Source organism: Dysidea avara, chromosome 6 (genome assembly GCF_963678975.1).
Source record: "Dysidea avara chromosome 6, odDysAvar1.4, whole genome shotgun sequence".
NCBI classification, from domain to species: domain Eukaryota; kingdom Metazoa; phylum Porifera; class Demospongiae; order Dictyoceratida; family Dysideidae; genus Dysidea; species Dysidea avara.
The window spans coordinates 16918721-16943295 of record NC_089277.1 but is presented as its reverse complement, the minus strand read 5'-3'; the positions used below and the strand labels follow the sequence as shown (position 1 = coordinate 16943295).

The 24575-nt window shown below is 38.7% G+C and overlaps 3 protein-coding genes across 10 annotated transcripts in view; 1 reads left to right on the top strand and 2 right to left on the bottom strand.

The window, feature by feature from the left end:
- LOC136259014 (ubiquitin carboxyl-terminal hydrolase 45-like) overlaps positions 1 to 10760 on the bottom strand; it is a 41812-nt gene extending 31052 nt beyond the window's left edge. For 6 of the 8 annotated variants that reach the window (XM_066052413.1, XM_066052418.1, XM_066052417.1 and 3 more), the window contains exons 1-6: positions 10669 to 10760; positions 10467 to 10620; positions 7610 to 7629; positions 7162 to 7239; positions 3454 to 3486; positions 3361 to 3393 (exon numbers count right to left, since the gene is read on the bottom strand). In XM_066052413.1, the coding sequence (XP_065908485.1) occupies positions 3361 to 3393; positions 3454 to 3486; positions 7162 to 7239; positions 7610 to 7629; positions 10467 to 10620; positions 10669 to 10733 (383 nt within the window). In that variant the 5' untranslated portion in view covers positions 10734 to 10760. The remainder of the gene's footprint in view (positions 1 to 3360; positions 3394 to 3453; positions 3487 to 7161; positions 7240 to 7609; positions 7630 to 10466; positions 10621 to 10668) is intronic. The other 2 variants (XM_066052420.1, XM_066052416.1) reach the window with 2 other exon arrangements.
- On the bottom strand, positions 292 to 3351 carry LOC136259018 (putative uncharacterized protein ENSP00000383309). The gene is made up of 2 exons (XM_066052425.1): positions 1864 to 3351; positions 292 to 1757 (listed from the first exon to the last, which is right to left on the bottom strand). The coding sequence occupies exons 1-2, from the start codon at positions 1868 to 1870 to the stop codon at positions 787 to 789; spliced, it is 978 nt and encodes a 325-aa protein (XP_065908497.1). The 5' UTR covers positions 1871 to 3351; the 3' UTR covers positions 292 to 786.
- The window catches only part of LOC136259016 (mitogen-activated protein kinase kinase kinase 7-like), a 32646-nt gene continuing 18812 nt past the window's right edge, over positions 10742 to 24575 (top strand). The window contains exons 1-7 of the mRNA XM_066052422.1: positions 10742 to 10930; positions 11004 to 11117; positions 13598 to 13669; positions 13721 to 13763; positions 15941 to 16070; positions 17489 to 17613; positions 18338 to 18371. Of these exons, the coding sequence (XP_065908494.1) occupies positions 10838 to 10930; positions 11004 to 11117; positions 13598 to 13669; positions 13721 to 13763; positions 15941 to 16070; positions 17489 to 17613; positions 18338 to 18371 (611 nt within the window). The 5' untranslated portion in view covers positions 10742 to 10837. The remainder of the gene's footprint in view (positions 10931 to 11003; positions 11118 to 13597; positions 13670 to 13720; positions 13764 to 15940; positions 16071 to 17488; positions 17614 to 18337; positions 18372 to 24575) is intronic.

The following is a 24575-nucleotide window of genomic DNA, read 5'->3' as shown; positions in this document are numbered from 1 at the left end:
CTAAGCTAGCTGGCTAAAACTAATGGCGAGCTAAAACTAATGCACCTATCAATGTTAAACCCTTACCCCCCATACTACTGTTATCTGTAAACTGACATGAAACCATCACCATTAGGTACAAAATAAGAAGATAACATTTTTGCAGTGGCAAATGCCCCACATAGGGGATATTTTGTTGGCGAATCCCCTTATAATGCCCTTATAATCTCCCTATATATCCCGTACTGGGGGTTACAAATGATATGTGCATTAGAGTGTGAAAATTACGTAGATCAAACCATATCACTGAATCACTTTATAATAAATAAACATAATTTCATTATATAAAATGGTGTACATACTGTGTACAGTACAATAACTAAATCACAATGTTTATTCACCAAGTCAGTGTAGTGTAGTATTCACACATGTACTTGGTCTTGTTTTTTGCAGAATCTCTAACAGTTTGGCAACTTTTGGATATCGATCCTCTGCATCTGTACCAAATGGCTTCATAGGCAACAGCGGACAAGTCCGGTACCCTCGTATGCACCACAGCTTTAATGTACTCCAGTTTCGCTTTGTCCAGTGTGGCGGTGTTGTTCTTTCCTCTTCCCCTGCGACAGAGAGCATCTTTTCCAAATATTGACCGACGTGCCAGAGCACAAGACAATCTTCACAGCACAAACAAATCATTGCCTGGATAATCCCTCATCACCTGTTTGACTGGAACCAGTTTCGGAGGAGTACCAAAGGGCGGAGGTGGTATATGAGAGTGTGTCTTTGGAGTCTGTAGCACTGAATGGTTCAGTGATGATGATGATGATGATGATGGGGGGTGATTCGGTGATGATGATGATGATGGGGGGTGATTTGGTGATGATGATGATGGGGGTGATTCGGTGATGATGATGATGATGGGGGCTGATTCGGTGATGATGATGATGATGATGGGGGGTGATTTGGTGATGATGATGATGGGGGTGATTCGGTGATGATGATGATGATGGGGGCTGATTCGGTGATGATGATGATGGGGGGTGATTCGGTGATGATGATGATGGGGGGTGATTCGGTGATGATGATGATGATGGGGGGTGATTCGGTGATGATGATGATGGGGGGTGATTCGGTGATGATGATGATGATGATGGGGGGTGATTCGGTGATGATGATGATGATGATGATGATGGGGGGGGATGGATGATGATGATGGATGATGGATATGGATGATGGATGATGGATGATGGATGATGATGATGATGATGATGATGATGATGATGATGATGATGATGATGATGATGATGGGAGATTCAGTGATGATTGGTCCATAGGGAGGTCAGCTACACTGCGTGATGATGGCAGCTCAAGTGATGGGAGCGGTGGCAGTTGTGTAGTATTAGGTCCCCTTAAAGGAGCTGGTGGAAGGTCATTGTCTGATGATAACCACGACAGAGAATTGAGAAAGTCCAAGTCATCCGTAGTATCCAATAGATCTAACAAAGTTGGTGTTCTACTTCTAGGCCTAGATTCTACAGTAGATACAGAGGCTGGTCCAGGAGTTGGAAACTGTGGTTGTTGTGTGGTTGCAGATGGAAGTTGAGGTACAAGTGGCTGTTGTGTGACTGGAGCTGACAGTTGAGGCACAAGTGGCTGTTGTGTGACTGGAACTGGCTGCTGGGATACTTGAGCTTTGATTTGCTCAACCATTGTCATCAGTAATCCAATGATTTGGCCTTGCTGTTGGACGAGTTGTTCCAACATCTTGTTATCCTCACCTACAGAATGGTATGTGCATCAATGTACAATAAATTATTTTAGAACGAGTTTTATGTTATCAAGAATTATTAATGTATGCATATAAACTAATAATTATTTGTATACCTTTCATTCCAGGTATGCTACCAACTTCTAACACAGTTCCTGTTGCACTCGGCTCAGCAGTTGTGCCTGTGTCCAAGAAATTAGACAACTCCACACAAGTCTCATGCAGTAATACTACATCCTTTTTTTGGATTTAGCTGTTTTTTTCTTTGGCTGTTTTCTTCTTACGCACACTACCACTCTGTGGTTTTGCCTTAGTAAATGTTGTCACACCTACTGTTATGAATTAACAATTTAAACATATGTACATACAAACTGTTGTTCTGAAGTGCTGTAGCCACACCCGTCTGTGTTGCAGCTGGTCTCACTGAACCTGTGGTAGTGGTGTCCATAGCAGTGGTGCCCATAGTAGTGACACCAGACGAGGTACTGGAACCCATAGCAGCTGAACCACTCTCCACAAATATAGCGTTCCAGTGAGTTAACTTACCGCCCTTCCCCCTCCATGGATAAAGGAGTTTTGCACCATGAATCAACTTGGTAGAATCGTACAACTCGTCTAAAACCTCCCTCTCTACATATGCCTCTTTCCCATCCCACTTGTGCGAGTTGTTGCCCTCAAATCGAACAATATAACTCTTTGGAGCGCTGTTAACCATTGCTACGGCAATAGAGTAAACTGCGAACTTAGTGCAGGACACCAGCGTAGTGGTACAGGTGTATTTTAACTTTACTGTGTGCAGGGGGTAGTTTGCAAAGTGCTAAGCATTCTTCACTACGATAATTAGCTAGCTTCACATGCTTCACAAAGCGCTATGAAGATTTCACAAGGGAGAGCGTCTTTTGTTTACTGTACAGCAGCAGTAGCACTGTTTACAGCGATTCACGAGGGGTGGGGGTTAGGCCGCTTCGCAAAGTTATCCATCACACACGAAGCTCTGCTTGTACTGTAATTTGGTGACCATAGTTGGTGTGGTTCGTAGTCGTGAATTTAACCATGATACGAACGTGCACGAAGATATCACGAATGGTTCGCAAACTTTTTAATGCAAGGTACTGTAGCTACGTACTAGAAAATCAAATTACGGATAAACTACAGTGACGGACGATGTTACGAAGCAGCAGTGTGCAGGTATGATTTGCCTTTGTCTGAGACTGGTGAAGTGGTGTCGTACGGCATACAAGGGAAAAAAGGCTAGTAAGGATTACTCAGAGATACATAGAATGATGGAGCCAGATTTGGAACTGACTGAGCACTGTTACTAGAAATAAACTATTGCAATTCTGTGTAATGCTGTACGGTTTAACTACGTAAATTTATTGCAAATCAGGTGTATAAATGTAGTACTGGGGTGTCTAGTGAACATTGCTGTATTTGGTATGATGATGTCACAAGTTTAACACATGCAACTAACTTATCCCCTAGCAATGGAGCTGCTTTTCCCAGCTGTACGGTATGACCCAGCACGGCACTTAGAAATTCCAACGCACAGAGATATACATAAATACTGTACCTACATGCGTATGCACACAGCCCTACTTACTACAAAGACATACCATTTCGAACCTCTACAAGATAGACTGCTTACCCTATAAGATACATATACATTATGCACACATATACAGTACACCAGCAAAGTATTTACTTACCTCATAATGCCTGATACAACTAAATGTCTCAAACTACATAACAATAAAACACACACATGACTGACAGGGACTGTATAAGCCTATCTTAATGTGTAATAAGACAGGTAAACAATAATTTACACTGCTTGTAACGTACAATCCACACAAAAGTAGCCTAACCGTGAAACCTTCTACCTGGGTGTGAAATCAAAGGTGGTGGCTGCAACAATGTTAATGCTAACAAATTTCAATAATGCAGCCATTAGATTCTCTAGATATCTCTACTGAGCACCTTTGGTAGACATGGCACAAAACAAAAACAAGTGATATAAGGGTGATTACTAGAGCTCGGCGGTATTGAAATTTGAATACACGGTATTAGTAACAGGATAATATTGCGGTATATCGGTATATAGTTAGCTTGCTATTGTAACTATTGCATCATTTCTTAGGCTAGTATCAAGCGGTATCATCCCAAAAACCCCAAAAAAATATAGTTCAGTACAAGTAGGCATGTATTGTAATGTGACAATCTCAAGTTTTTGTTCAAGGCGTGTCTGCTAAACCATCAACAAATTGGATAATTAAACACAAAAGGCTGGATTAAAAACAATCCTAAAGCGGTATTTATCGATATACCGGTATTTCGATATATCGGTTATCAAAGGCTGTCGCGGTATGATAATCGGTTATGATAATTTATCACGATAAACGGTATTACCAATATATCGCAGAGCACTAGTGATTACATCATATCATCAATTGCACAGTATTGCCAAGAAATTAACGACATAATATAGGCATTCAAATTGCTGACTGAAAACCACCCTATCAATAAACTGGAACAATGTTCCACATGGCAATCGACAAAATTAGCCTGCTGTTATCTTCCATACATTTTCTAGGGTGAGATCTAACATTGGGGCTAGAGTAGCTACACACACACCTAGTTGCTATAATCACGAGGAAACTCACCAGAAGAGCACTACCTTGACTAGGTTATCGCTATAAAAAGAAAATTCTAGTGCCTGAACTATCTGCAGGATACATAACTCATTGTGCCACTTTTCAATGAAATTTATGAGAAGAGATTCCGTAACTTATTGATTATCCCACAGGGTTATTCAGAAATTGCACTAGCCGTTGTCTGGGGGCCATATACCTTTCATCTGCTGTTCCTTTTTAGTGCACATCATGTTGAAATATATGTACTAGAGTGATTAAGTTCGAAATGTCAGCTTTTATTTGATATACAGAAAAATTGTTGCACGTAAAAAGAGCTGCTTCATGCTATAAACACCACCTCGATTACTGGCTCCCATTGAATAGTACGTAGCTGCATCTATTTTTGGCACCAAGCTAATAGTAGCCATTGCGTTTAACCGAGGCGTTTAACCGAGTAAATGTAATCTAATCCAAAACAACCATGCTGTAAAGAAAGAGTGCGGCCCTCAAAAAGGCTATAGTGAAAAAAGATGTGAAATCCAAGGTGGCGGCCAAGAAATGGCTGTGATGGTAGGTTAATGGCAAAATTTTTAATTACGACAACTCAGGTGAATTTGTGTTGCCTCCTCCACTAGGATTCAGCACCAAATTCACCTGAATTGTCATAATTAAAATTTTTGCCATTACCCTACCATAACAGCCATTTCTTGGCCGCCACCTTGGATTTCACATATTTTTTCACTATAGCCTTTTTGAGGGCCGCACTCTTTTTTTACAGCTTGGCTGTTTTGGATTAGATTTCACTTCTTTTTGTATTTGTATACCCCAAAGCCGGCCTATGGCTGGCTTTGGGGCTTCCTTCTAACTTGTTTATTTTCTTTTCTGCAGGAATTGTGGAACAAAGGAAGAAATGTTGTGTACAGTTTTTTGTCTGATTAATAATATTTGTATATTTAACAATGAAAGATAATCATACTGTAGGTAATAAGGTGACTTCTTATACATAACTGAATTGTAGCTGAAACTCCCATTGTTTGTAACTGAACTCTTTTCAGAGTGACTTGTTTCTAGCTGAACTCTCTACATGGTGATTTGTTTGTAGCTGATCCCTATAAGGTAACTTGTATCTAGCTGATATCTCTACAGGGTGACTTGTTTGTAGCTGAACTTTCTACAGGATAGTTTCTTTGTAGCTGAGCTCTCTGCAAGATAATTTCTTCTAGCTGATCTCTCTACTGGGTGACTCATGTCTAGTTGTACACTCTACAAGGTGATTTGTTTGTAGCTGAATACTCTACAGGGTGATTTTTTGTAGCCAAACTCTCTGCAGGATGATTTGTTTGTAGCTGAACTCTCTACAGGATGGTTTCTTTGTAGCTAATGTCGCTCTAGGTGACTTCTTTCTAACTGATCTCTCTACAGGATGGTTTCTTTGTAGCTGAACTCTCTACAGGGTGATTTTTTCTAGCTGAACTCTCTCTAGGGTGATCACTTCACAGCTGAACCCTTTCTTCTATCTGATCTCTCTACAGTGTGATTTGTTTGTAGCTGAACTCTCTACAAGGTGATGTTTTCTAGCTGAGCTCTCTCTTATTTCTAGCTGATCTCTCTACAGAGTAACTTGTTAGTCTAGCTGAAGTCTTTACATGGTAGATTTTGGTTGTTAAATTCTCTGAATGAAGAATTGCTTGTAGCAGAACTTCTACAGAGTAAATTGTTTGTAGCTGAACTCTCTATAGGGTGCATGACTTGTTAACTCTCTTCAGCATGACTTGTAATGTTCTGAATCACTACAACAATATATTTGTAGCTGAACTCTCTATAGGGTGACTTGCTTCTTGTTGAACTGTCTATAAGATTAACTGTTTGCAGCTGAACTCCCTACAGAATAACTTGTAATGTAATAGAGTTCTATAATGGAGTAAATAAATTAGCTAAATCCTCTATTAGGGTGACCGTTCTATTAGAGTATCTCGATGTTGCATTTACTACACAGAGTTGGCTTTCGAATCATAACTCAGTGGTTTGTAATCCGATTCTTCTGTACTACTGCAAGGACTTTCGAAGAAGATTATTCCAGCTATACACCGATTTTCAGTTCATTGGTCTAAGCGGTTTGCCTAGTAGGCATAAAAACTAATACTTTTTTATTCATAAAAATCGATCGCGTAATTGTGACACAGGTTGGGTTTTGTGTCATATCTCCATGGTCTTTATCTCGATTCCTTTCAAACCACCAAAAGGCACTCCTATGATGGTTACTCCATATACATAGCAATTTTCAACTCATTCCATGAAGCGGTTTACCCTGTAGGCGTGACAACAAATCGATCTTGTTTTACGCAAATAATCGGTCATAACTCCCGAACTATTCACCGGATTTGCACCAAATTTGATGCTAGGATTTGCCTTTGGACTCCCTTTCTGTGTGCCAAATTTCAAGGTGATCGGAGCACGAGTTTTTGTTTTATAGCAATTTTTGCAAGTGTGCGAAAAGACGAAGAAAAGAAAAAAAATTGAAACTTTGCGGGCAACTCTGTAGCAAATTTGGCTCCAATCGGATATGGGATCACCGAGATACAAAGGTGTGAAAATGACATTTTCTTCCTGTCAATATACCCACGGTGTAGTGTGCCGGCTTCTTGGGTCGCACGACACACTATCATGTGTCTTGATATGATACTGAAAATGCCACAACAATATTTAAGACTATCCCTATATACATCTTAGACAAACAAGAAAACACATACTGTATGATGAGCACAAATATCTTTAATCACTAACCTGAGAGCTCTAAAGGGTCTGACTGTAGCAAAAAATATTACAACACTAAGTCCCATGACTGTAGCACCTCCAAAATATCTATGGTAACAACATAACAATAATTACTATCAATCTGTACAGTGAATATGCTGTATGCATGTATTTTGTGATAGGTATGTAGTAATTGGCCAGCCCACTAAAATTCTCTTCAGGGCTCTTAAAATACAGTACAGTACTACTAAATCACACACACACGCACATACGTATGCGCGCACACTCACACACACTCACACGCGCACACACGTATGCGCACCCACTCACACACACACGCACTACACACACACACACACATGTACATGTATGCACACGCACAAACACACACTACACACACATGTACACACACACACACACACGCACACTACTGATATACACACACCATGAGACATGATAACAAATACACAGTACGTACCTCCACAATGTCTGTCCTGCCTGAAAAATAAACAAGTTTTGAGTAACACAATTTAAACAGCCACTATTAGTGCACTCACTAACCATACACATTGTACGTATACCCTCTTAGTTACAGACCTATGTATGTACAATAAATGTACGTAGTGCACATAATAAATACTAAGGCTATGTACGCATGTATGAACTAGTAAAGTAGTCAGTGGTTGCTTTGTTTAAACAGATGTGGTACAGTATGTGGCATACTTGATAGAACTACATACATGTACATTCAAATGGCTGTCACTATTAAAACCAGTCTGTATGTACGGGTAAAGAATCTACAGTACATTGCACAGAAAAATAACGAAGTAGTCAGGAGGGCTTGCACATGTTCGTTAAGTGCAGGGTCTTGCGAGCTGCTCGCATAAGCTTAATGAACAGGCCGCATAAGCTTAACCTCGCAATCCTTTCGCATACCAATTGCAAACCATATAAAATCTGTTGTCAAACCTTAGAAAATCTGTTTGAGATCAAATAGAATTCACGAACATTCACAAGCCCTCGCGACTTCTTCATTACTTTTTAGTCCACTGTACCATATTAGAGGTGATCAACTCCTCCAAACTGTTTTTGTCCATTTTTATATCCTATCACTACTTTCCTATAGCCAAATACATTTCTTGTAGCAAATTTACGAAATGTTGGCCTCCAAGCTATTTATCAACCACAATCATACACACATTGGTTAGTATGTACACTACTCGTCATTACAATTATCAATACAACTATCCAAATAACCAGTTATACATTACCAGATATCCAGCCTTCTGTGGCTTACACAACAGACAGTTTGTTCTTATTCAAATACAATTTATGTCCTAGCTACCATACCCACATACACCGACCTGGTAGTATAAGGGGGGTTACTATTCAGTGGACTGGACTACTGGACTGGAACACTGGACTGGACTACTGGACTGACATATTTTTGGTTTTTACACATTCTGAGGTTGGTTTTATTGAGTCTTGCTAGTAAGAACCCTTTGGGTACCTGCAGCCCACTTCTAAATACTGAAGACAAACAGTGGAATATGCGAAAACTGTCTCTTAATATTTTTGCTACTGTTCATTATGCCACTATACAACACTTATTCCTTACCTGGTGTGTAGTAATGCTGCAGGCAGTGCAGGGAACTGAATATGACAGCAATAGTTAACCAGCGATCGACTAGCCAGTAGACAACCTTTCGAGATATCCTTGAGGAGCAAGCTAGTCTCGCCAGCATGGCCAGACCTCTCTAGTCAGTGCAGGGGCTTACCAATTAGAGATTTTTCAGCATGGGCGCTTATAATCTTTATTTGATAAGCCCCTACACTGAAACAGCGAGACTAGTGAGAGCGAGACTAGTGAGAGCAAGACTAATGAGACTAGCTTGCTCCTCAAGCTTGCTCCTCAAGCTTGCTCCTCAAGCTTGCTCTAAGGATATATCTTGAAGGATATTGTCTACTGGCTAGTTGATTGCTGGTTAACTATTGCTGTCACATTCACTGCCGGAATTCCCTGCACTGCTTGCAGCATTACTACACACCAGGTAAGGAATAAGTGTTGTATAGTGGCATAATGAACAGTAGCGAAATTATTAAGAGACAGTTTTCGCATATTCCACTGTTTGTCTTCAGTGTTTAGAAGCGTTTAGAAGTGGGCTGCAGGTGCCCAAAGAGTTCTTACTAGCAAGACTCCGTAAATCCAACCATAGAATGTGCAAAAACCAAAAATATGTCAGTCCAGTAGTCCAGTCCAGTAGTCCAGTCCAGTGTTCCAGTCCACTGAATAGTGACCCCCTAGTATAAGTACGTATTAATCAATATCTCACTTGCTTTATATTCATACTGCTCTAAGGTTTCCTTACACAAATTCTGTCAGAGGCCACTTTTCATATTTGGGTGCTTTTCAAGTTCAAGCGCTTTGTTATTCTATGGCCGTAAACGAACCAGTGGCAAAATGCTTTTAGAAAGTTGCTACACACAACATAGAAGCATACTGTAAAAATAAGCCATTAAAAAGGCAAAGTTTACTTCCTAGCAGTGAAAATACATATACAGTATCTATACAGCACTTGTTGTATACCGTATTTGACCAGTTAATGGCCGTGGCTTGTATAATATCCGCCCCCAGATAGTAGCCGCTCCACAGCCCAGAATTATTGTCATAAGAGCCGCCCTCGGATAAGAGCCACAGGCTTGTATCTGAACATACTGTTGCAAGTGTTGACTAGACACATTTGAAGCAGAAACCAGACAAAGGAGTTGTTTTAAGCATTTTATGTAGCATACACAAACACATATGCCAGGACAACCGCATGGGTCACACATTCCAAATAGGGTGTGGTTATATATATATGGTCACAAGACCAATAAAAAGCCTTTACAAGGAATCACTATGTAACAACAATACTGGACTTTCGATAAAGTGAATAAGTTACCACGGAGTATTTGAATGGTAAGATTTTACATACATATATGAATACACCAATTAAGACATACATGTATATAGAGTATTAGTATTATTAATGGACATTACAAAATACAATTATATTTGAGTTTGTCCATAGTCATTAAAAGATTGTTGGCTGTCACTACGTAATTTGGGAGGTTGTTGCAAGGGTGATAATCACAAGGTTCAAATATACGGTATACAATTTCCTAATCTGCTACAACCAGGTTCACACATACAAACTCATTATGTGTGTAGACTTTGCTACTTCCATATTTGCATGTAAGAGGAATTCTCTGAATCCAAAGGGGCTTCCCCCACCCACTGCCAGAAAAATTCCTTTTGTGAAATGCGTTTTAACTGTAAAATGTAGGTTATATACCAGTGCAACTCTGGTTTCCTTGAATGCAATCTCCATACTTTTCGCATCAGGCATATCAGACACATCAGACCCCTGCGACATCTTCTGGTTGCGCTTTTTGTTACCTTTCTTGCCGCTGCCACCGCCAGTTTTACCTTTTTTCTTTGCTACCTCACTGTTAAATAAATTCGCTATAAAAGATCTACACAATAACACTCTTTACCTATGTTTCCCTCCTTTGCCGTCACCGGGCTTCTGATTTTTTTTGTGGAATTTGTTTTTGGACATTTATCATTTTGAGGCGCTTAGAAAGGCGCTTATTAAGAGTGCGCTACTGAATACTGCTGACAACTCGGGATAACTCCCGCACGAGCGAGGTCCCCAGGCACACCATGACGACCGGCAAGGGTAAACACGTAAAGGATAAGGACCAGATAAAGTATATGAAAATCCGCAATGACGAGTTGGAATTCCTTGATGACAAAGTGAGTGCTTTTTAAATGGAATAGACACAAAAGTTCCCCTATAGTTCAATTGGCATGTTTAATACTTATATAGGAACTTCTTGGTCAGGGTCAGTTTGGGGATGTGTGTAGAGCAAAGTGGAATGGTGAGGTTGTTGCTGTGAAGCGTTTTCAGTCAGCAGATGCAAAGTGTGGTTTTTGGGATGAGGTAGGTATAGTTTGATGCTTTATGGCATGTCATTGTTGTTATCTCAAACACCAGACCATTCTGTTATCTTGTGTGGATGAATCAGGATAGGAATAAATTTAGTGTTCGTGTATGCACCCTCTTAGAACTCTGTTGTGCGACTTGTGGTCAGGTTGAACTGCAAGAATACACCTTGAGAACTGTTAAGTATGTCTGTGGCTCTTGTTTATGAGTCTCCTAATATGCACCAATCAAAAGATGCTTGGTACTATAGAAACTCCACAATCTAGGACACACAGGTTTACCAGAGCCTTTTGTTTTTTGTGATGCAATGATAACAGAAGAGAAAGTGATCTATCCATGTGACACATGTGTCTTTGAAAGGCTCACCAAGTGTGTCAAAATCTCAAAGGTTTAGTAAGTTTTCAAATTGCTAGCTGAGGAGTAAATTTGCCTTCCTTTTAATATTTAGTTTCCTAAGTGTCCTCGTGTTGATAGAAGGTGTTAATGCAAACGTTTGCACATGCTGCGTACAAGATCCGCTGTGGATCCTTTGGTTTTCGGCGTAATGTATTTTGCAGACTGGACTCACGGACTGAGCTGGAAATAGCTTCTTAACAATAATCCAAGCATTATCTATCTCTTGTAAAGCTGGGCACACCATTATCAAGCTGCAAGGCTGGTACTGCTCTTCCTCACAAGTCGGTCATGCATGCACTAATTTATTAGAATATTCATAAACGTGTACTCGTGCGTGATAGAGAGTGTTGTTGTTCATTCCTTTGTTGCTCAAATACTTAGCACTAGTGTTTAAGCTTCAGTAATGAACCAGTAAGTATTCTTAGTGCCATAGCCTACCTACTCAATCAGTAAGTTTATACCAATCTGCAATTGTGCATTCACCGTAAATTATGACTAAAATACCTATGTACCCTACAAAGCTACAGTTTGCGTTTCTGTAAATATTCTAATAATTTAGGGCATGTGTGACCTTCATGACTTAAGGCACCTTTAAAAGTACATCTTTAGATCCATGATTGTTTTCAGCAATTAAAAGAATGTAAGTTATGCAATTAACATAAAATCTTTTTGATAGTGGTTACTTTGTGTCAGCCTACCTCTTGTTATACCTACGCTGCCTGTAACACAGTGTAATCTATCTGCTTTCTTCAACTACTAGCAGACATGGGGCCAAGTACATGAGTACTTTTACTTAAGTACACTTAAGTACAAATTTGAAAGCACTTGTACTTTACTTAAATACTTTCTTAATTTTCCCAATGTACTTGTACTTATACTCAAGTACTTCACTAAGTACTTGTATGTACTTGAGTACTTAAAGCACTTGTAAGTACTGCAAACACTGTACGTAGTTTGTACACAGTGGGTGTACAATCAGAATAACAAAATTGTATGAAGGTGCAATTTACAACTACTTGCGATTCTTCTACTGCCTTCCCCAACCATACTATGTATCATGTTGCCATGATTAATGATGTCATAGCTTTCTAGCAAATAAAAACAATGCCGCTGTTCAAGGCAGTGCATTTTAAGAGTTTAAGAGAGAGAATGGTTGACAAAAACCTGAAAGTATCAACCCCCCTAGGCACACTTACATACTACAATACACTGAATACAGTGTATATTTTACTACAGCAAAATGTACTTGTACTTTACTTAAGTACTTCCAGCATGTACTTGTACTTTACTTAAGTACTATCTTGATTGTTGCAGGAGTACTTATACTTTACTTAAGTACTTTTAAATGTACTTGACCCCATGTCTGACTACTAGTGACATGGTATGAAATTTATGGATGCTGGGCTACACAAAGCCATTGTGTACTGCCACGAATCAGCACCTTGCACTGTCAGCATAAAGAAATGAGACACAAATGAAGACAAAGGAAAGTCAGTTGTTGCATGCATTGTATGTACTGTGAAGGCACTTATCAGGCTGAAGCTGAAACTGTTATTGAGCTATGGTTTTCTGAAAACATTGGTCGATCAGTTGGTTGATAGAAAATTCCACTAAATATATTAATTAATTATTTTTATTAGCATTATTTTGCATACGTGCTATGTTATGGAATAGTAAAACTTTTCTTCACTCTGATTTTGCTATGGATATTGCACACTGTGATCGATTCTAAAACACACACAGTTGATTAGTTAATTGGTAGATTGTACCATAGACGGGGAAAGTTTTACGTTTAAGACTTACCGAGATGATTTGCAGTAAAACTTTTGCGGTGTAGCTTAAAATTTAAAATAATACATAGTAAAATTAAGCAGGGAACTTTCGTGGTTTACTGTACTTTGAAACTGCAAAAAAAAAAAAAAATTCCAACAAAACTTTCCCCATTTGTGTTACAAAATGTTCATAGTGTTTGTGTGGTGGCATCTTGTGCAGTAATGTGCCATACTTGTTTGAACTCAATGTGTCCAGCCTGCATGAGTTTACAGTGTATATACATATATACATAACTTCACTTTTCACAGTTGTTTTATCTGGTACGCCTAAAACATGAGAACATAGTAAAGCTGTATGGTGCCTTCCCGGACAAGAAGAAGGTACTATTAATGTTCAACAACTTGTTGTTAAGCCCTGTACTATACATGTAGCCATACATTGTGATGGAGTATGCCCACAACTCACTGGCTAAAGGTATTGTATTTGTAGTGTGGTAATTCTTGTGTGCTCCAAATGTTACGTGCCTTTTTTATATTGGGACCGAAATTTTTTGACTTTCTTTCAGAGGTAATATTGTGCAGAGCTACGTAGACCTGTTGGGATCTAAATTTTTCATACCCTTTGTTACCTAAATTATTTTTATAAAACCGCAACAATATGGCTTGCATGACCTTTGCATGAAGTGTGTGAAAGCCAACTGCCAATTAACACTAAACAAATATATACCATTAAAAAGAACTGTCTTTACCCTATTCAGACATCTAAAAAGTTTCACAGTAACACATAAAACTCACGGACTGTGAGTCGGTATGTTTCTTCATTGTCAAATATAAGTTGAGCCACCATCTTGTTGCTATGTGTGATGATGTCATACTGTATAGCAATCGGTTTGCCATTGCGTGAGGATTCATTTAGTCTTTATTCCAATGGCGTACTAGCACTGAGATGAAAATTATGGCCGATTTTTCATAGGTATGTAAATGGTACGCATGTTTTATACTTTTTGTGTGTATTCTATGGAGGGTAGATTTCCCTGGCTGGTTTTCTTGGCTTCACACAATGCACCATTTGAAACGCCTGGGCCTCCTGAATAAAATGGTGGTGGTGGTTTTAGCCTTGTAGCCCTATGATCAAAGGCACTATGTATGGATTTCAATAGGCATGCATTCAAAGTGGCTTTTCGGTAACAAAAGGTGCCACCAGTCTTTATACTAACTAGTCACCTCTTATAGTACGTTCACGTTGAGCTGAATCCTCAAAAACATTTAATAACTCATGGATGCAATTACACATGATCTTGAAATTTGGCTCATTTGTAGTACTGCTTGATCCGCTAAAAATATTTTGAAATCTTTGTGTTCAAATGTTTGACATAATATTTACGGCCAATCAAAGTTTTCACAATACATTTCCAATGGGGAAGCCATATAAGTACAGTGTCCATTACAGCCCTTTCCCGAACTTGCAATGGAGCCAAACTGTACATGTCTGTTGTTGACACCTTTGCTGTTACCAATAATCATCTGGTTGGCTGAAATGTTAACTTTGTTGAGAAAAAATCCACTTTTAATTTTTAGCTGTTTTTCAGGATTCAGCTCAATGTGAACATACTATAGTTTACTTCAATAGGTAGTTTACCAAAATATGACATACACTAGAACCTGTTAATGAGGACACTTGAAAACTAGGATACCCTCATATTCCAGACACTTACTGTAGTTAAGGTTACGGGATAGTGAGCGACTGTCAAACAAAAATTTTATTACGTAATTAAGGCGGGCTTGGTGTTGTTGTGTTTTGTATCAGCTGGTAACAGGCTTAAATTGTTGGGAGAATAATAGCGTGCTGACTGGACAGTTACAAGGTACAAGAAAACACACGTAACAGTACAAGATAACATAGATACAACACACTTAGCAACTGGCGCACCTGTAAGCGCATGCGTAGTTTTGCTGACTAATGGCGATATTTTCCTGAACCAAAAATCAGGACTGTCAAACTAGTTGTTAACATTTTGTATAAACAGACTACTAGTCTGGCTTCTTGTCTAGGTCCTGACGGAGCCATTTGTTAGAAATAATGTTTCTAGTGCTTGTGATATCAATTTAAAAATTAATTTTGTGACCACAGTGTCTTGCTTTAGGCCATATTGTAGTCATATTTCAGCAACTATACACATTATTCACAAATCCTCTTGTCAGTCCCTCACAAGTGATGTTCTTCAAACCTTAGAATTGTTAGTAAGTTCTCATGGTTCTTCATTGGTCTGATTTTTGGTTCACAGTTTTCACTGTTTGGCATGGGGACAACTCATGTTTCCATAACAACATTTGAATTCCATGTCGATTTATGAGAAGTTAAGAATGCATAAATATTTGATAACAATGCATTAAGAAAAATCAAACCCCTAATCATGAAAAATGATCAATAGTGTACATGTGGGGTTTACAGTATCCCGTAACCTTAAGGTCCAAAATACTCCTTTAGTACACAAACTGACTTGAAAAATCAGTCGAGGTGGTCATGGTTGGTCCCAATGTGTCCATATTAATTACAGTATATTTCTCATTTGGAAGGTTAGCCTACTGGTTTAGTGAGGTAACTGTGTCATTTACTGTATTGATATTCTCACTTGATGATGTACCTTGTAGTGTTACATGGAGCAAAGTTGCAGTATGAGTACAACGTTCACCATGTGGTGTTCTGGTCATTACAATTACTCCTCGGACTGCAGTATATCCACCTGTGTAACCTTATTCACCGAGATGTGAAATCTTCCAAGTATGTCTTGTGTGTAGTGTGGTATGTGTACCCTGTGAGCTTATAGCTGTCAAGGTTCATTATTAACAAAAATGTACTTATGCTACCTTACACCAACAGAACATCTTGGGTGTTTCTGTAAACCTGTTCTGCTCTGTACTGTAGCATAGGCTGATATATTTTTGCTTCTTTGTGCAATATGGGAGTGTATAGACAGTGGAATGGACTACTGGAATGGTGGAATGGAACTTTTTAAAGTTCAATATCGTTTTTTACATCCAAATAAGTACAACGTACTCCTCCCCCTTAAGTAAGCAAATAAACAGGATTCCCCTTGAAGTCAGCTCATTTAGCATACTTTTCCTCACCACAACACTTGTATGACTTATAACTCAATACTTTATTACTTGTCTGAAACTAACTGTCTTAATGAAGGCTTGGTTCAGTATGCAAGTTGCACTGCCACAACGAACTTTGGCTTAGATTTTCTCATAGTTTTTACAAGATAGTCCTGTTTGCTTTACCCAAAGATTTTTGCTTAGGCTCCTAGGTTAGTGGTAAACACCTCATATAGGCTCTGCCTTCTGTGTTCACCTCGCCCTCCAGTGCCTAACTGGTAAAGTTGATAATAAATAAATGAATACTTCATTATAGTATTACAGTGAATGTAGTTTTCATTGCATACATGTAATCAGCTAGCTAGCTAACTTTTTATCATTTGGGAACAAGTGTTAGGTCAGGAGTCTTCTTGGTATTTCTAATAAACTGCTATTGTGCATGTTCATAACTGACTTTACAGTACATTACATTGGTAAACATGGTCTATGGTGAGGTGAGTTATGCTAAAAGAACTGACTTCAAGGGGAATCCTATTTATTTGCTTACTTAAGGGGAGGAGTTGTACTTATTTGGATGTAAAAACTGATATTGAACTTTAAAAATTCCATCCCACCGTTCCAGTAGTCCATTCCACTGTTTATACACTCCCCTATACTTAAATGAAGTAAAACTCACCAAAAACTTGCCTTCGTGCAGACAGTGAAAGATCTCATTATGCAAAGCTCTGTTAGAGTTAAAGTTGTAGCTCACATGACTGCCACACGAATAGCAATGGCATTGTAGGAAAGTTATGGTGCTGTTAAGCTTTATGAATCCATTTATGAAAAAAGTGGTGTTTGTAAATATATATGTAAGGACCATATTTCCTTGGTTAAATGCTGCACCTTCACTTGAATGGTCCACAATTGATTTTGAAAGTGCTGTAAAAACTTAAATATTGTTTTCAAGCATTGAATAGTTGTCGAGTTTAAATATGTAGTTACCGCATCGATTTTTAATGTAAGACTGCGGTATTTAACTATTGTTATTTTAGCAAACAAATTAACTGTGTGATAACTAAACTTCTAGCGTGTCTAACATTCCTATTGTACATTGTGTAGTGTGCTTCTGTTTGGAGTGGGGCATCAATTAAAGTTATGTGATTTTGGGACAGCTACTAAGATCGAACATACCCTTACAAACGGAGTAGGCACAGTACGTTACATGGCTCCTGAAGTGATTAAAGGTATGTGTGTGTGCACTATATAGCTGCTGAGCACTGATGGTACCCACGCTTAACACATTTCAGTCCTACACCAAATGAATGCTTTATTAGAGTAGTTGAGTGCTTTGTGCCTGCCTACTGTATACTACTCAGACAAGAATAATGTGTTCTAATACAAATGCTGTTGGGGAATTATTAACTTGGGACCAAGAGTACTGCAGTAGGTGTCAGTAGCTCGGCATGGTTTGGGAAGATATGGTCTGCATATAAGTTAATTGTGCATAACTCAGTGGTGTTGGTTTAAGGTTACACATCTGTAGTAACATTCTAATATAACATTCAATTATTTTTCTTTACTTACTGTGTAAAAAATATGTTATTTAGTCTGTACAGGTGATAGGTGTATATACATTGTGGCCCTTAATCAGCAAGTTTTCCAATGTGACTGGTGTACTTTGATTGGCTTAAACTTGTTTGTATACACATTCCCTGTCGTCCCCAGTGTAGGAGCTGCAAGTAAGCTAGCTATGACAGAATGTGTGTATGCATACATTAATTGCTCTAAAATGACGTTGCACATGGGAAATTTGAGGGAGCTAGGGTTTATTGCATAAAAGTTTTCACCAGAAATATATTTATAATTATCACATACAGCTATAGTCAGCTGTAGTAATTGCCAAGAATGATTGTATTGTTGTACTGTGTATGGTGTGTATCTGTTAACAGATGTTTGTGTTTTTAACAGGAAAAAACTATTCCAAGCAGGTGGACATTTTCAGGTACTATACACATCCAGTATATGCATGCTGTAATATGTACAGTAGATCATCAGTTGTTTAGGCACCTTTTTCAAGCAAGTACATGTCCATAGTTGGTTGTGGGCGCACATTTGTTTTTCTGAAAATATATTTGGGAAATGTGTATGCGTACCTCTATGTCTGTCCACACTCCCACATGAGCATGCAAACAAACATAAAGTAAACCTTCGCTCAATAAATTAACTGTATATGTACTGTGTTATGTTGGTTTTATCATTGTCATCATGTGTTTATTACTAGAAGAGGATGTGGCCCATCATTGAAACAATATAATGGGGCTTTCCTATGTGCTGTAATAGGCATTTAATGACAGGAAAACAAGTGAATTTGTTTGGATAGTTGGAGCCCATAAATTACGATACACAGCTCCGGTTCATTACGTACATACATAAAATACTCTAATTGAGCAGTCAGTTATGGTGTTGGGATACCGGGGGTGTTTGGATAACCAAAGATCCACTGTACAGATGTTTAGTATGTACATAAGCTAGCTGTTCTGCATTGTTACGGTGTTGTATCATACAGTATGGTAGTACTGTATAGTAGGGACCACAAAGGAGTAGGCGTGGCCCATGAGATAACATCACCCCAAACAAGTGTCAATTTCTCCACAGTCAGATGGAAAACTTGTAGAAATTAAGGTGTCAAACTAGTTGGGGAAGTGATGACTTAATAAGCACCATGTTATGTTATGTCAACAAACAAGTAAACAACAAAACAGTACTATAATGCACATCATTATCAATTGTTGAGACAATACGGTTGTCACTTAGCAAGATATAGGTATAATCACACAGCCCTAGACCACACCTATGAATGATCAGAACATGTTACCACACCCTAGTAATCAGGGCTGTGTGACCGCACATCTTAATGATCTAGCTGCAGATTTGCTATAAACATGGCTGTAGAGGTAAACGTAGTAGTTGTAGTAGTAAGTGGCATAATGTACTTTGCAGACTGAACTCACAGACTGACTCTTAACAATGATACAGACATCTGATTCTTACATACCATTATGCAGTTACAGCCACCTGTACTGCTCTTCATCAAATCAGTGAAACTATGAAGATTGCGCGTGCCCTAAACTATTAGAATATTTACAAAATACATATATATCAGTAGTTGAGTTACAGATCATTGTGAGCTATTCCTACATACATAGATTTATCTTAATTTCATTATACAGCTGTAGTGAATGCACACCTACAGATGGGTATAAACTTTCTATTCCATGTGAGATTACGTGGCGATGCAACTAAGAGCACTTTCTGGCTGCCTAAGTACTAACAACAGTGCTCGAATTGAGGGTATACGGGGGTATACGAAGTATACCTTGATAATAATTTTTGTAAATTAGTATACCTTGATAGCCTAGCTAAGTATAAGGTAGCTACAGTGTAGCTATAGTACCCCTCAGCAAAGAACATCCATGAAACATTAGTTACTACATAGTAATACATTCTTACTTGGTGTAGCGTGATTCTCGAGCCCCAAGGAAGCTAATCCCACAATCCTAAAAAATTCCTTTCGTGAGGTGCATTAATTAGAATTAAACAAGTGTTAGTTAATTTTGCATGTAATGTACATTAGCCAAAATCTACCCCCTCTACTGTAGACTGCATGTGTCTACCAAGGAAGTAATTGGTGATGAATCAGCTGATGATGATGAAAGGCAGCAAATTAAAGCAGTGAAGAAGAAGCCTAGGTCTTTACACTATAGCTATAGTTTGGCTTTTTAGCTCAGTAGCTATAGTATTAGCATTCATACTTCCAGTGTTGAACTATCAACAAATTTCAGTAAATATTGCCACCAAATTCCATCTCAGAATGTTAATTTTTCAAAATTTCCTGGGGGAGCACTGATGTCCCCAGGCCCCTAGAAAGCTCATGCTTCGTATTTCGCAGAGTGGAATGATTTCCAGTACCTGTGTGCCCCTCCTTCCCTTAGCAAAATCTTGTATCTGCCCTTGTAGTATACCCTCATATAAATTTACAATTCGAGCACTGACTAACAACGAATGCTGCAGCAATAACCTTTATCAGTTCTTCTACTTATGAGTGAACGTGTTTTGTAAATATTCTAATGAATTAGTGCACATTCAACCTTCGTAATTTATGAGGAAGAACAGTATCAGCAGTTGTGGCTCAATGATGCATTGCAAGAGCTATATAATGACTGGGTTATTATTATAAGTAAGGAATCATACAGCTTCATAAATTTTTACACTTTAAAAAACAGCCTTGCAATACATTTTTCTAGAAAAAACTACCTGGAATGCATTGGTACAGCTGTAATGATGTACCTTGAAGTGAAAAGTCGACTGTTTCAATGTACAGTGAATTCAAAAATCACCTGCATTTCATCTGCCTGCCTGCCATAAAACCCGGTAGTGCTAGGTGTACAGCCCCAGAAATATTTCAGACAGCCAGGCAGATTCCCAAATCTATTGTTTAGATTACGTTTTGTCCACTGCACCATGCTATTTACGTTCATCATTGATTGGCCTTCCTTCCTCCTGAAAGATAATTGATATAAAATAAATAATAAATGATATAAATTATAGTTGTGGCGCATGTTATGTACTGCCTTAACATGTTATTAATGAAGTGTCAAATGTGTGCCTTCGTAAGACGAGTATGAATGGGCATAGTAGTCCAGGAGTTGCCGTCTCTAGTTGCTTTATGGTCTAGTTTACTACAGTAGTTTAGTTTTGGCAAGGTAATCATACCTTTGGCGAGGTGATCATGCCACTACGGCAGTGGCCATAGCAGGTTTTGCTGTTTAATAAAGTACAGATTGATATGAACCACAATCACACTCAGAATTAGTGTGTGCTGCTTGTTGCTAATAGAATCTGTCCTTATTAAACTTAGTATAGACCAAGAAGCTTAACCTGTGCTGAAAACTTTGTTGAAAGGTGGTTTTTCACTCCGCGATTATTATACGTGGGCAGGTTACCAAGATTAAATACTCTAATAGAGCAGTCATGTAAAAACTCTAATAATGCAGTCAAGTGTATAGCAGCAATCCTTGCACTGAACTAGTCATGTAAATTCTAGCTCATACTAGGAGACTCTCAGTCTGTATGCACAATGCAATTTGATCAGTTTCATGTGTGTACTGAAATTTCAAATGTTGACAGCATTACTATGCAGAATGCAAAATGCAAAATTACACTATTCACAACAGTCTTTATTATCAATAAATAATCCATTACTGGATTATTAAAAAGTATATAAACTAAAATAAAAAAATTGAAAATTTTAAGTGGGAGATTAGGGATCACTGAAAAAAAGCCATGAACAAGAAGGGATCGCTGGGGTGGTATTGTAAACCACAAATTCCTATTTTGACTCTGTGTCATAAATCTTTAGTTACGTGCTCCGTCATTTATTTTATTTATTTATTTATTAATGCTTTACAGTACAAGTACTGAAGGTCTGTAGGACACCTGGTCCTACAGCCTGCTCAAAGACTTTAGCTACATAAGGTGTGTTTGAAAAGTTGCATTTTGAAATGTTTCAGCTGTAAGCTTGCTTCCTTACTTTTCATAGCATGTGTATTGTATCAATCCCTACTTTCTTTTAAATTTTCTTTAATAACTAGTTCCGTAGTTCAGTCTGCGAAGTGCATTACAGTGTATACCATAAAGTACTGAAATGAGAAATATGGATGATAGTAGCTGGGAAAATCCCTACATATATTGGTATGCAACTTGTTTATAGTCAGCATTTATTTCTTTTTTTTGTTTGTAGACTGATTATCTCATGTGATGTGGGTAGTCTACTATAAGCGCTCCGTGCTTTCATTCAAATCCCTACGGCTAGTCTGGTATTAAGACATCACTGTATGTATGTGATAAAAAGAGAATAGCTAGCTAGCGGTCGCAATTAGTAAGGCTATTATCTTAATGTAGGTAGGGTATACACATAAGTAGTGAACAAAACTAGCCATGAAAATACCTTTTCAGTAAGGAAACATGTAAACCCTTTACTTACCTTTGTAAAATGGTCAATAACTCGGTGGTAGTTGATCCTGCCACTTTGCAACAACTTCCATTCAATTCGTCATGAAATTTTGTATCAAGCCATACACTGTATACGACTCACATGAGTAAACCCACAATCGAAATTAAACATGTGGTAAGAATTTAGAAACACGGAGACGTGACACATCGCTGTTCACTGCTTCATAACAAGTAAGCCACTGTAGCAACAATGTTCATTTAACTTTCTCCAGTAGCCCAGTAAACACACTTAATCTATGTGTATTTGTAGGCTGTAAGAGTTAAGTTATCCCACCTAGTGCCGCCATGTGTACCCATATTGTGTAAACACGCATTTCCGAAAAAGTTCTCTGGGTTTAAGGGCTAAATTAACAAGCCTTCATGGTTCACCCCTATAAAAACTAATGCCCAGGTCCACGTGTTGTCACACACAGATTACAGTATACCCTGTAAGTTACACTACTGCTTGTTTTGTGCAAATTGGAGCCAACGCTTGTTCATTAGGTACAAATTACATTTTAATACCTGGTTTGTGTGCTAATTGAGGTGATAATCATGGCATTAACATACAAGGCAAGCCAGAGAACACTAACACTTTAGCTTATAAGCTAATTTGGGAAATAAATTGGGTAAGCCCAGGGCTTCACTGGGGCATGCAAAATCTCTCAAGCAAAGAGATTAGGCTGTTGCTGTGTTCCCTGCATTTGATCAGCTGCACTTGAGATATGGCTGTGCTTATCAGCATTATGGTTATTCATCAAGCAGTGTTACTGCACCCCTCCATCCTAGGATGCCAGGTTGGTTGTTAAACACAGAAGATAAATGAGTGGGTTAGGTGGGTGGGCAATCACAGGATGACTTGTTGAACACTCAAATCAAATACCTGGTGCCAAATACAGGTTGCTGAATGGCAGGTGCTAGAGAGATGGCACAATGCTTCATTAGCACATTCCGGATGGGCCCCACTTGCACAAGTCTGCCCTTTGCCCTCCCATAGTGCCTGTTTTGTTAACCTAAATTTACTAGGGTAAATACAGGACAAAGCAGCAAAGTCGATCCACATGTTGTCACCTGGCACTACAGATCTGGAGATAGTACATCCATATGTTTTGGTCAATTTCCCAGAGTGTTAGTGGCATAGGCGGCGGAAAGGGGGGGGGGCTAGGGGGCTGAAGCCCCCCCTCGGTCTGCTGAGGGGGGGCTTAGCCCCCCCTCAGAATGATATCACACCGAAATTATCTTTCTTGGAGTGGGGCTAAAAACCGTGATAAAGATCGAGATACTCTAATAGAGCAGTCACTCTAATAAAGTATTCAGTGTGTGGCGAGCTATGTAAGGATTTTTATGTAGTTTATCAGCTAGAAATGGTAGCTGGTGAGGTGGAAAGCTCTTGTCAGTTGGTTGCGACCTTTTTTTTTTTTTTTTTTTTTTGGTCTCACCTTACCAAACTATAGAAATAAGTCTGGGTCAGCCCAGCCCCCCCTCATATCAACTACTTGCTCCGCCGCTGGTTAGTGGTAGTATATTGTTGCATAATTCATTTAACAAAACCAATTGTTTTGGTTAATTCACCTGTGTAACAAGATTGGCAGCTAAAGAAAGCACAAAATAATATGTAGCTGCTACTAAAAGACCTTATATGGTACACAGCACTCACTCTACAGCTGATCCAGTAACATTCCCAACTGCAAGTCCCCATTAGCAGTAAGTGTGGTCACTTGTGGCACACACTAATCAACTTTTCAGACAACTAATGGCTTCATACTTTCTAGTGTCTCAAGTATAACTGTCCATGGTGAAAATTAGGTTAGGTAATCCTAAGGCTGCAGCACATGTTGCTGTAGACTTTCAGTGCTGGTCACTGTAAAGTGTTAGTAATAATAATAATAATAGTAATAAAAAAATCGTAACGAGTAGTCAGATTCTTGCAGTCTTCTGCTGTAGTACAATGCTTCGTCAGCACATTTCGCTCACCCCAATAATCAATTACGCACTGAAAAGTGAGGTGGTCATTACGCTTTGTAGCTATACTCCGCTCGTTACACAATGTTACAAACGAAGAACAGTACAAGAAATTTCTCTGTAATCAATTCAGTCACTACAGAAAATACGAGCCAAAAGCATGACACAGCCAGAGGGAAGCCGTATCGCACTA